Source organism: Petaurus breviceps, unplaced genomic scaffold (genome assembly GCF_028583685.1).
Source record: "Petaurus breviceps papuanus isolate PSGF00001 unplaced genomic scaffold, PetGlider_PUasm1.0 558, whole genome shotgun sequence".
NCBI classification, from domain to species: Eukaryota; Metazoa; Chordata; class Mammalia; order Diprotodontia; family Petauridae; genus Petaurus; species Petaurus breviceps.
The window spans coordinates 3,073,998-3,086,004 of record NW_027186376.1 but is presented as its reverse complement, the minus strand read 5'-3'; the positions used below and the strand labels follow the sequence as shown (position 1 = coordinate 3,086,004).

At 48.6% G+C, this 12,007-nt stretch overlaps 1 protein-coding gene across 2 annotated transcripts in view; it reads right to left on the bottom strand.

The window, feature by feature from the left end:
• Nucleotides 1-12,007, bottom strand: part of SCUBE1 (signal peptide, CUB domain and EGF like domain containing 1) — a 240,493-nt gene that overhangs the window by 201,911 nt on the left and 26,575 nt on the right. For both annotated transcript variants that reach the window (XM_069102903.1, XM_069102904.1), the window contains exon 3: nt 4,985-5,113. In XM_069102903.1, the coding sequence (XP_068959004.1) occupies nt 4,985-5,113 (129 nt within the window). The remainder of the gene's footprint in view (nt 1-4,984; nt 5,114-12,007) is intronic.

Below are 12,007 nucleotides of genomic sequence, written 5' to 3'. Positions count from 1 at the left end.
CCCACAGCAGGCAGGAAGCCCCATGTGGGGAAGGGGATGGGAAGGAGAATGAGAAAGACAAGAAGGAAGAAAGAGAGGAAGGCGTTGGGCCTTGGGTGGCTTGGAGCAGCTCCTCTAACCAGACTCGGACTGATGAGAAGCAGGCAGAGGGTGGAGGGGCTGCCAGGCTGAGGGCTCTGCTGATTTTCCAGCTATTGAGTTTACAGAGGATTAGCCTAGTGCCTCTCACCCAAGCCTGAATCCCCCGCTACTCTGCACATATACAAAGGCAGCCTGATGGCCAGGCCTGCTGGGCTCTGGGCCCCGGGCCCCCAAGGTGGCTGGCAGCACCGACAGGCCAGGTGTGGCTCTTTCCCAGCCCCAGAACCCTCCTCCAGCCAATCACATTCACCCAGGGTTGGCCAACCCTTCTACAATCTGGTCCTTGAATGAGTCACTTCCTCAAGGTTGCCACTCTTTTTAATTTATTGATGTCTTATTTTTCACATCCTCATTTTACATCCTTTTCCCTCCCCCTCCCAAAGTCATCCTATCTAACAAATAATATTTCCCTAAAGTAAAAAAAGAAAAAGAAGAGACAAAACAGCACAACTAATCAATACATTGAAAAAGAGTGAAAATGTGCACTATGCAACTGTTGTCCCCTCCCACCCCCATGAAGGATGGGTTGGGCAAGGTGAGGACGCTCACTCTTCTGTAAAGTGGGGGGGGGGGACTGTGGCCCCTTCCAGCCCCAAATCTGTCCCCCTTTTAACCAGGCTGAGGGCAATGGCTATCTTTAGAGGGATTCACTGGCCGTGATGTAAGTTAGCCAGCCTTTCCCAGCTCCCCTGGCTGCTAGAGCCTTTCTCCTGAGCTGACATGGCATCGATGGCATCCATTTTACATGTGTACCTGTTTCTACTGGGGATCTAACAGCATACCCTGGAGGGAACAAGCTCTTCCACTTTTGTATTTGGCCCTCCAGTGGCTGGTACAGAGTAGGTCCTTTAGAAATGCTCATTGCTGGTTGGTTGGTTGGTTGGTTGGGCTAAGGGTCCAAAATGCATAGGAAAGGGCATTGGCTCGGAGTCATCAGACTGGGTCTGTTGCTGGTTCTCTGTGTGTCTTGGGGCGAGGCCCTTGCCCTCTCTGGGCCTCATCTGCTCATTTCTACGTCGATGAGGTTGGACCAAATGGGCTCTCAGGTCTCTCTCAGTCCTCTCAAGGTCTAAGACCCTCTGCTTCTTTTAGGGTCCTTTCAACTTTAAGTCCCTGTGACTCTGTTTATGATTCTGTCAGGATAAAATGGGATCAGAGCTGCTTTGACCCCCCCACTATCACAGGGTCCCTATGTCTGGCAGAGAGATTATGACACTCCAAACACCCAAACTGCCTGACCAGCACTAGGTAGAGTGATATGCCCTGGGGTGCAGTTTGAGACCTGGTGCCGATAACCAGCCTGGACCCAGGAGAGAGCAAATCGGAGCCAGGGGACCTTGCGGCATCCTGGGGGTGAGGGACTGAGAAAGTGCTTTCCCAATCAGTGAATGACAAGAGCCGAGTATGAGAACCTATCTGGACCAGTGACCTCAGCAGCCGGGTACTTTGAGAAGAAGGAAAAAACCCGCACCTACCAAGACGCAAAAACAGTCTCACTGTACCAGGCTAAACAAGCAACACTTGTCTTGTCTAGTGACCTCTGCCACTAACAGCGTCTAAGCCATCAGCCTCATCTCCCCAAATTAATCTGGAAATACTCTTCAGGCCCATCAGTATTTTTGTGACTGGGATCAGCAGCAATGGACCTAGGCGAAGCTCTCAAGAAGAGGTTCCATCAGCACCGACCTTGGGGTTCCAGAAATACGGAAGCGAGACGTGGGCCTCATGAATTCTGGCTGGGGAGGGGAGGCAGTGGTGGGTCATAGTGCTGAATTGTGGGATAACAGCAAAGACATGAGGAGGCCTCTAGTTATTGGGCACCGTGGGAAAAGGATTTTGAGTCAAAGGCCCAGGTTCCAATCCTGTCTCAGCGACCTGGGTCACCTGGGACAAGTCACTGACTTTCAAGGGGGAGAGCTTCTAAGGTCCCTACAGAATTGGAACCACAGGGGGTTGGAAATGGAAGCATCATTAAAGATTGTTTCCTCATCTATACCTATTGAAATCATTCTCTCCTCACGATCCCATCTCTTAGTCCAGAAACCTTCCCTGACCCCTTCCTTCTCCTAAATAAAAATTTTCCCTCCCTCATCCAATGCCCCCAGGGCAGTGTGTCTGGATCTCTCCTTTGCTCCTAGCCCACTAGACTTTGCATGTCTCTTTCTACGTGCATGACGTAAGTTCCTTGAGGGTAAGGACTGAGCTGTTTTTCATCTTTGTACCCCAAACAACCAACAGAGTCTTGCACATAGCAGAGGTTTGTAAAACTGAATGGAGGGTTCGGCACTGATGCTTTATAGAGGAGGACCATGAGGTGAAGGAGGGCATACCTTGCCTAAGGTCACCCAGCTGGTGACAAGTCAGAACCTCGTCCCAGACTTCCTGAATCTCTTAATCCCCTTCATCCTTCTCTCTTTTCTAGGAGCACAAAATGGGGTTTGCTTCCAGGGTGAGAATCCCTGTCACCTCACAAAGCAGCAGTTCAGTGCCAGTGTGCCGGGATGGACGGGGTAGCACCCTGGGCTGGGCATGGGGGGCATCTCCTAGATCTCTTGCACAGCGTGGGAAAGGGAAACCAGCATGGGGTGAGAGTCAGAGGGTTTCTATTTTTCCCTGAATTAAGCCTAACCACATCTCTGCATAGCCCCAGCTCTGTCCTCTGAAAAAGAAGGAAGTGGATCCCTCCCTGTCTGATGACTCTGGAGCCACCCTGAGGTCCTCTTGTCTTGGGTTTTTTCAGATGATTCCCATGCAGCCAAGCGCCTTCCCCGTCCTAGGTGTCCTGATCTGGACCCTCCAGAACTTGTCTGCATCCTTCCTAAAAGGCAGCACCCAGAACTGAACCCAACACTCAGACATGGCATGACCAGGGCAGGTGAGGACACAGAGGCCTGGCTTCCTTAATGCCACCTCAGATCCTGTGGCTTTTTTGGTTGCCCTGTCCCTTTCAGGGGCAGCTTATAACTACTCAGAGAGAGCTCTCAAGTGAATGGCCAACCAGCTGTGCCTCAGGGGACACCTCAGGGAGGTGGGTGATTAGAGAATGGAAGCCTCCCCCACCCCGGGGAGCCCAGAGAGGAGGGATGGCAATAGCCAGGTAAGAGTTGGTGAAATCTGGTGATGGGCAGAGGAAGTGCACAGGGAGGAGACAGAGTGGAGGGCACCATGTTCCTAAAGCACAGTCACTTCTCTGCTCGAGATGCCTCGGTGGGTCCCACTGCCTCTAGGATAAAATGCAGACTCTTCATTTGACATGGAAGGACCTTCAGAGTCTGGCTCCAGACATATTTCATGGTGTTCTTCATATATTCAATGTTCTAGCAAAATGAGGCTTCCTTGCTGTTCCCCAACCCCAACATTCCACCCCCATTCACAAGGATTATCCCAGGCTGTTCCCCTGCCTTCCTTCTGTCTCCTAGAAGCCCCTTCCCAGCCTTCAGGTCTCAGCTTCTCATGGAAAAAATGCCTTTGCAGGGTTCTAGTGTCTGGCCCAAAGCTGCTCGGCGCACCATTGATATTACTTGTAATGGCTCATTGGCGTAGGCGCTGTTTCTCTTCAGTAGACTCTAAGCTCCCCAAGGGGAGGACTGCCTGGTTTGGGTCTGGTTTCCTAGCCTAGCATGGTGGAGATTCTGCCATCGAATTCAGACCTCTGGTGACTGACTATAGTCATCATCACCCCTTCCCCGCCCTTGGTCTTCTCTCCATCAGGCTGCGTCAGCTCCTTTGCTCAGACCTCCCACCATACTGGGGGCTCTCCTCTGGATGTATCCTGCCCTACTGCCACCCTTCCAGGGAGCTTCTCAGCCTCAGTGTAGTTTCTATTAGGAAAAAGCACAACCATTTTCTCCTAAGTTTCCTCAGGCCTGACATGAACATCTGGAGAAGGCGATGAATCAGAATCAAGTGTTTTGGCTGGAAGTTGGATTAAGAGACCCAAAGAGGAGCCATCTTCTGCCCCAAATAGTATGAGCCGGGATGTGCTGCCAGCCAGAAGCCACATCCGCCATTCACCAGCCAAAGGCGAGAGCAACCCCCCCCCCACACACACACACACTCTAGATTTTAATATGTCATGATTCAGAATCAGCTCTGCCACTACTTCTGGGATAAATTTGGCTAATCCATTCTGTTGTTTGGGCTTCCACTGCCTGCTTTGGAAAATGAAGCAGCTGGTCTAGAAGATTCTGTTCTAAGTCCCTTCCCAACTCTGACATCCCCTGTCCCAAGGCTCCTCCCAACCCTGACCTTCCCGGTTCTCGGGTCCCTCCCAGCTCTGACAGCCCCTGTTCTAATCTCCCAGCTCTGACATTCAATATCCTAAGGTCCCTCTTGGGTCTAGATGGGCCCATTCTTGGCCAATGACACCATTCTCCTATGTCTCTGCACTTTAATGAGGGCCATCTCCGGTCGTCCTGATTTATCTCTCACCACTGGACCCAGATGGCTCCAGAGGAGAAAGTGAGGCTGGTAACTCTGCCCACCCTCCCTCACTTAAATGCAGCCCACTTGCTTGTCAAGGCAGCACCCTCCTGATGTCATGGACCTCTTCAAGAATGACCAAGGGGAGATCAATAAGAACTACAATGACACTGATGCCATCCATCATGGATCTGTCCAGGACGTGCCATCATGGCTGATCATGGCATCCATACAGCTTGAAACAGCATCTGTTTTTCCCTCCTAGTTTGCTCCCAAGCATTCTCAATTCACTTTGCAAAACTCCCTCAAGTCCCGGGGCCATGCTTTCCTATCAGACTGATGGCGACGCCTTGAGCCAAAGCCAGAGGCCAGTGTGGACACACCAAGTGTGGGCCTGGCCGGAGGGCTCATCCTCACTCACCCAAGCAGTTGTGACCATCGTGAGCCAGCATGAAGCCATCGTAGCAGGTGCATCTGTAGTTTCCTGGGATGTTGATGCACTCGTGGACACAGCCCCCATTGTAGTAATCATTTTCACACTCATCTATGTCTGCAACACAGAGAACATGGGGGAGGGAGAGAAGAGAGGTGTCATCAAAGGGCTTAGTGAAGAATTCTGCTGACTGCAGACCTAAGTTATGTATGGAGGGCCGCAGGAGAGAGAACCAGACCTGCAACTCTGACCCTTGTGAGCTCTGTGACCTTGGGCATGTGACTGTACCTTTGAGTCCCAGTTCCTTCATTTGTAAAACGGGGGAAATCAGCTCTCTGGGAATCATAAAACACCATGGGTTGTAATCATTTTTTTATCATTACCATTGGAGAAAAGTAAGGGAATAAGTATTTTAGAAGTGTCTTCTATGTGCTAACTGCCTTACCAAGGTCCCATTTGATTCATTGGGCATAGCAATCAATGAAGGCCATAGCAGGGAGGGAGGAAGTGCTTCCCAAATACCAGGAGGGTTCCTCAGCCCCACCACAACAGCTCTTCCCCAGGGATCCCTGGCTCTCCACCTAGCTGATGTTCAGTTGCCAAACGCCCGGGATATGACAAACACCTCTAGAAATCACTAGCATCACAGAGTTGGAAGGGAAGGAGCTCAGAAACAAACTCATCTGGTACCTGCATTGGAATCCATTTTATACTATTTCCAGCTAGTGCTCATCCAGCCTTTGTTTGGAGACCTCCAGAAGAGCCTGCTCCCTCCCCAGGTCCCCCATTCCCCTGTGGGGCAGCTCGAGGTGTAAGCAATCCTTTCTTTGCTGTTGTAGCTGTTCAATCATGGCAGTAGTGTCCAACTCTCTTTGTGACCCCCTTTGGGGTTTTCTTGGCAAAGGTACTGGAGTGGTCTGCTATTTTCTTCTCCAGCTCATTTTATAGATAAGGAAAATTAAGGCAAACAGGGTGAAGTGACTTGCCCAGGGTCACACAGCTAGCAAGTATCTGAGGCCAACTGGGAATTCGTGTCTTCTTGAGTCCAGGCCCGGCTCTATCGATAAGCATGCATTCAAGGGGGTTAGCAGAATGCCTTGTGCCTGTTCAATGATAGCTGTCATCCCCAATTCTGTTCCTTTCCAGGCTCAACAGCCCTAGCTCCATCATTGAGGCTTCATGCGACACAATCCCTAGTCTCTTTGTGGTTCGGGTTACTCCCCTTTATGGAGCTGAGAGCTAAGCTCCACATGATCTGCCTTGTACAGAGGACAGCCCACTGGCTGTCTCCCCTTTGGCTTTCTGGGCTGTGTGCCTCTCAGTGGAGCCCATGATCACATCAGCTGCCTTGGACTCCCTGACCCAATGCTAACTCATCATCCCATGAGCATTTCTACCTGTCTTTTGAGTCAGAGGACTCGGGTCTGAACCTGGATCTGTCCCCTGTCTTTGGATGACCTTAAGAAGCTCCCTTCCTTTCCTCCTGGTTCCCTCAGTCTCCTCATCTGCAAAACAAGCGGAGGGAGGCCTCCATTCATCCCATCCCCCTCAAGGCAGGATCTGAAAAACTCATTTTCACTGAGATAAATAGGATCATGGAATGTAGTCTGACCTTGGGGAACTTCTCGTCCAACTGCCTTATTTTGCAGAGGAAAACACCAAGACAGAGAGGTGTGCCCGAGATGGTGGGGGTAACGAATGACAGAGGGAGCTTTTGAAGTCAGGTCCTCTCGTTCCAAGTCCAGCCTGCTGTCTACAACAGCAAATGAGTGGGAAGGACATTCTAGGTGGATGGAACAATGAAAATGCAGACATCACTCTCACCATAAGATATCGTACATTTCTGTCTCATGTTGGCAAGGTCTTTTAAGGTGAAAAATCCCTTTGCATGCATTACCCCATTAGCGACTGTCTCACAGCAGCACTCCAAGGGGGTCATCATATGCATATGGTTAAAAGAAGTTCTTTATTGTAATAGAAAGGTCACTGCATTGGGAATCAGGAGCTCTTGGTTCAAGTCCCATCTTTGCCCAGGTATTAGCTACATAACCCTGAACAGTGAGAGTGGTTGTACCCCACAAAATACACCAGAGGAAATATGCAGTAGAAGGGGCATTGGAGAGAGGGACTTTCCAGAGTGTCTGTCACTTCTATGGGCTTGCATTCTCAATGACTTCTTCTATCTTCTGTGTCTTTGCTGAGACCTGCCACTATGGATTCATGTTTTTTCTATTCTGTCAATTTTTTCATCTGCTGTGAAGGCCTTAGATTCTGCTTTTATAATTCCTATTTCTTTTTTAAACCATGTGGCTTCACGCTCTCTTGGGAACTCACAAGATCCTCTGCCTCGATGAATGTTGATTCACTTTCCTTAGTCTTACAATATTTATTCATAGATGTCTGGACTCTTTTACTTGATCTGGAGACCATAGTCCTTTCTGTTACTAGTGCCTGCCCTGTTGATTTCTGTGCTTATCGTCAGAAGTCTTTTAACTGAATTTCTTTCCTCCTGGAATCTTTGGTACTTTGGTCTCTTTCTTTCCTTATGGCCCTCTATCACTCCCTTTTGATGACAGTTTCCCTCAAGGCTGAACCTCAAAAACATCGTGGTCTCCTCCCACCCTGGGCAGCTCATGGTTCACCAGCTCAGGTCTCTGCTCCAAGTGACTTCTTGGGGAACATAACTGGTGCCAGCTGGCTTTCTTTCAGGCTCAGTAGAGTGCCACCTGCCCCCACACACGCCCTGTTTGTTCTTTCTTTCCCAGTTCTCTGAGTTCTGTTGTGGCATAGAGAGCTGCTGTGCAAGCTTCTGCCTTTTGGATTTCCAAGTCACTGTTAGGAAGGGTGGTAGGGGGTGTAGACTTGAGTGATGTTTGCAAGCCTATGGAGTTGGCTCGCCAGCCTTGTTGCCCCAACCTGGTGTCAGTGGAGGAGAAGGTGCTGAGTGGGCATGTAAAGGGTAGGGAATATTAATTTTCTCTGTTGCTAGTTCATCTTTTTTTTAACTTTGTTTGGATTCCTGGAGTCCTAGACCAGTGAGACTGATAAATTTGCTTTATCTATTGTGTATATTTTCTATTTTGGAGAGGTTTGAGAGGTTCTGAGGATCAGAGAAAATCTCTAGGCTTCCAGCTTGTTGGTCATGTGACCCTGAAAGAAATGATTTTCCAGATTGTTCAAAGAGAGCAATGTTTCCCTCACTGAAAAGATCACAAACTTTTTTTAAAAGTGATAAAAAGACACCATAAACCTATTTTCTCATCTCTACAATTATGAAAATGGCTCACAGCCACAAAAGGGGTGTGCTTGACAAAAACATGAGAATAGGCAGGCATTCACAAGTGAACCATATTGGCCGAGTAACCCAACAGATTGAAAGATGCAGAGAATAAAAAATTCCACTATATCTAGTGTTACTTGACTTTTTATAAAGCATTTAACATAATAGAAAAGATGTAGTGGTAAAGTCTTCCCTTGCCCCAATAATAGGAATCCCCTGCAGCCAGGGTTCAAATCCTCCCTCAGAAACTCACCATCTGTGCGACTCTGGGCAAGTCACTTCAGCTTTGGGGGCTTTGGATGCCTATTCTCTAAGACTCAGTGGTTTCTAAGATTCCTTCTAGCTCTAAATCTATGATCCCATGTTAATCTATGACTTTATGTTATGACCATATAAGATTTCATGACAGAGAAATAAGTTTGTTCAACTTTAACATATTGTCCAAATAGTGACCCATATTTGTATGGTTGAGGCCATTCAGTTACAAATACAGCAATGATGTACATCCCCTCTCCTTGTTCCCCACCCAGTGATGCTGCCTGTGAATCTTTGGAGAATCAGAACTGCAGGGCACAAAGAGAAATAGAGACATGCCAATGGGGAGTAGAAAAGCTACAGCATGTTGCCAAAGATATTTTCAGACATGAGGGAGTGGCATGACCATATCAGAAAGAAAATAGGGGGCCCTAAAAGAAGGTTTGCTGGTCTTATTTCAAGATCAAGGGATGGCGTGTGGACGTCCCCTGTGCTGGCTCATCCCCATGAACCATGCAAAGATGGGAATCTTCTACGTAGGTTTTTGTGTTTACAAAAAGGCACTGATTGCTAAGAATTATACAGGGTGAGAAGATGTCCATAGGGAATGACCCGCACCAGTAGAGACCACACCACTCAGAAGAGATGATGTCTGTAACTGAAGTTCTGAAACAGACAATTATGATCCTCATTTCAAAGATAAAATTCTGAGGCTCAGAGACGATGAAGGGCATGTGTTGGACTGATCCTGGAAGGCTCAGAAGCCAGGCTATGGATTTTGAGGAAGGTGTGGGCATGGTATGAATACTAGCCAGAGTAAGATAAATGCCCATTACTAGCCAAAATCAAACAGGGATCAATGTTTTTGCTGTCAGCATGTGACAAACACCTATTTGATAAATCTGTATTCTTATAGAGTTATAGGGTGTCAGAGATGAGAGAGCCTGAGGAAAAAAGTATTTAACTGAAGGCCAAATCAGGAAGAAATTTAGGGTTTTGTCATTGAAGTATTCCACAGACAACCTGTATAGAAATAAGGAAGAGATGAAGAATTTGGGGAAAAGATTACAAGACTGACTCACAGACATGATGTGAGTGGAGGAGAGAGGACTTCAGTTATCCAGACATCTGCTAAAGCTCGCTTTCTTTCAACAGCAGAGGGGCTAATGACATCTTGGCTTGCTTAGCATTCGTTTCTTCATTCAAAAGGTGGAGGAACCAACAAGATAAAGTCATATCATCAGTGTGACCAGGAAGAATTGGTTACTGGATGGAAATGACGGGAGGAAGTGATCTTGGGAGAATGGCCCCTTCATCCTAGAGTCTGTGCTGGGCATAGTCTGACTGGTACCCAGTTATATCAATGGAGTCAGAGAAAAGGCAGGTGGGATCCCATAGTCCAAAGTGCTTCAGAGGGAGTCAGGCCAAAAGGGATGGAAGATGCTTAGGAATGAAATTCTGAAGATACAAAGGGAAACAAATCCAACAAGAAGGGAAAATCTGTCTGAAGAGGGAAGTGCAGGGCAGTCCCCAACCAATGTAGATTAAAGAAGGAGAAGAAATGTAGAGGAGATGGAAGCAAGGTCAGGTCACAGAAGAGGGATATAAGAGTGTGGCAGTCCTGGGTAAATAGTGTCAATAAACGCTCATGGTAAACTAAGGCTGTTTGCTGAGGGAGGCTAAGGACGACCAGTAATATTTTGAGAAAAGGAACCAAAGAAGGGATGGGACCTCTGCTGGAGCTGAATGGGGTGAAGATAATTGAAATCAAAGATAAGGCCAAGCTATTCAATGCTTTTCCCCTTCTTTTCTCTTCAAAAGAAAATGACCTTTTCACTGGAAAGGACAGAGCAAAAATAACTCGTGTTCCTGCTGCCCAAGAACATAAGGAGATAAAAAGAGAATGTCTCAGTACCCAGATGAACCCGCATCATTGGCCCAGAGGAACTATCAGAAGATAGTCAGACAAGACAGCTGAACCATGAGTGAGTCAGTGAGATCATAGGAAGCGGGAGGGATGCACCAAGGCTGAGGGGGGAAACGTCTGGTCCCTCCTGCCTCTCCATGTCCGTGATTCTGTGTGCCCCTACCAGGTATGTTATCCAGGGCATTCCTCCTGGAGAGGCTGGCCTACGCCCAGCTGATGTGTTTTCTGACAGCTCCTAAATTCTGTGCTTCTGGGACCTTAGAACAGACAGTGTCAGAGTTAGAGGAGAGGGTCCCCCTGTAGAAGGGAATGTCAGATCTGGGAAAGACCTCAGAATAGGGAATAAATACGCTCCGAGCTGGAGGGGCCTCGGACACAGAGCACCACACACTTCTTTCATGCATCTTATTTCATGCGTGTTAATCTTCACAACACCCCTGTGAGGTCGTATTATTCTTCTCATTTTATAGACAAGGAAGCTGAGGTCAAGAAAGGTGAAGCACACACATCTGGAGAGAGCCTAGCCTGGAACTCTGGCCTCGGCCTTGGCTCTAGCTGTTCTAGGGAAGGATGTCACCAAATGTTGGATGCTCTTCCCCTCCACACCTCCCTCCCCACATTAATCCTTCCTGCTCCTGTCTTACTACCAATGGAAAGGAGATGGGGTGAGGGTCAGTAAGAAAGGAAGGCGAATGGGAGCCCCCTATTCCCACATGGGAGTGTCTTTGGGAAGTCTGAGAAGGCCCCAAGCTCTTTGGAGGTCAGTCTGATAGAAATCCAGACATGAGGCAAACAAACAGAATACAGCCTTCAAGTATCCACTTTCCTAAGAAAAATAAATCAAATTATGTTTGAGGAAATCTTTACAGGGCTCCAGGAAGAAGGGAGCCCAAAGGGAAGCCCCTGGCCAGGCCTATTTGTGCCCACTGCCTGTGGTCCCCGGGCATCTTCCCCACTCTTCCATTGTGGCCAGTCTGGCCCCACCATCCATGCCAGCTCACGAGCCTCCCTGCTGGGCACCGTGCCACCAGCTCGACTTCTCTGCCTCCCACCCAGCAAGGACATTGGACTGAGGGCTGGATGGGGAGTCAGGAGATCCTTGGGCACAGGGACCCCACCGCTCTTTGCCCTTCTGGTCCTCAGTTTCCACAATGAAGGGGTTGGACTAATGCCTTTGAAGTCCCTTCTAGATCTATAATCTTACACAGTCTCGAAACATTGATACCAGTCTCTTGCATTTCTAGAGCCTTCTTTGTCCAGATCAGTCCTTAGGGTTTCCCCCTCAAAACCACCAAGGTTTCCTTCTTGGAATGACAGCTCAGCTCAGGCCAAGAGACATTTATCATGGGCCTGCTGTGTACAAGGACCTGCTCCCCTGAGACTACCTGGCTTTGGAGCCAGGAGGTTGGATTTGAATCCTGACTCTAGCCCCTCCTTTGTGTCCAGGAGCCAGCTCCTTCCCCTGTGGAGAGGAAGAGGAAGGCATCATTATGGAACAGAGTGCTGGGCTCAGTCAGAGGAGCCTGTCATTGCCTCCGGGATCTTGGGG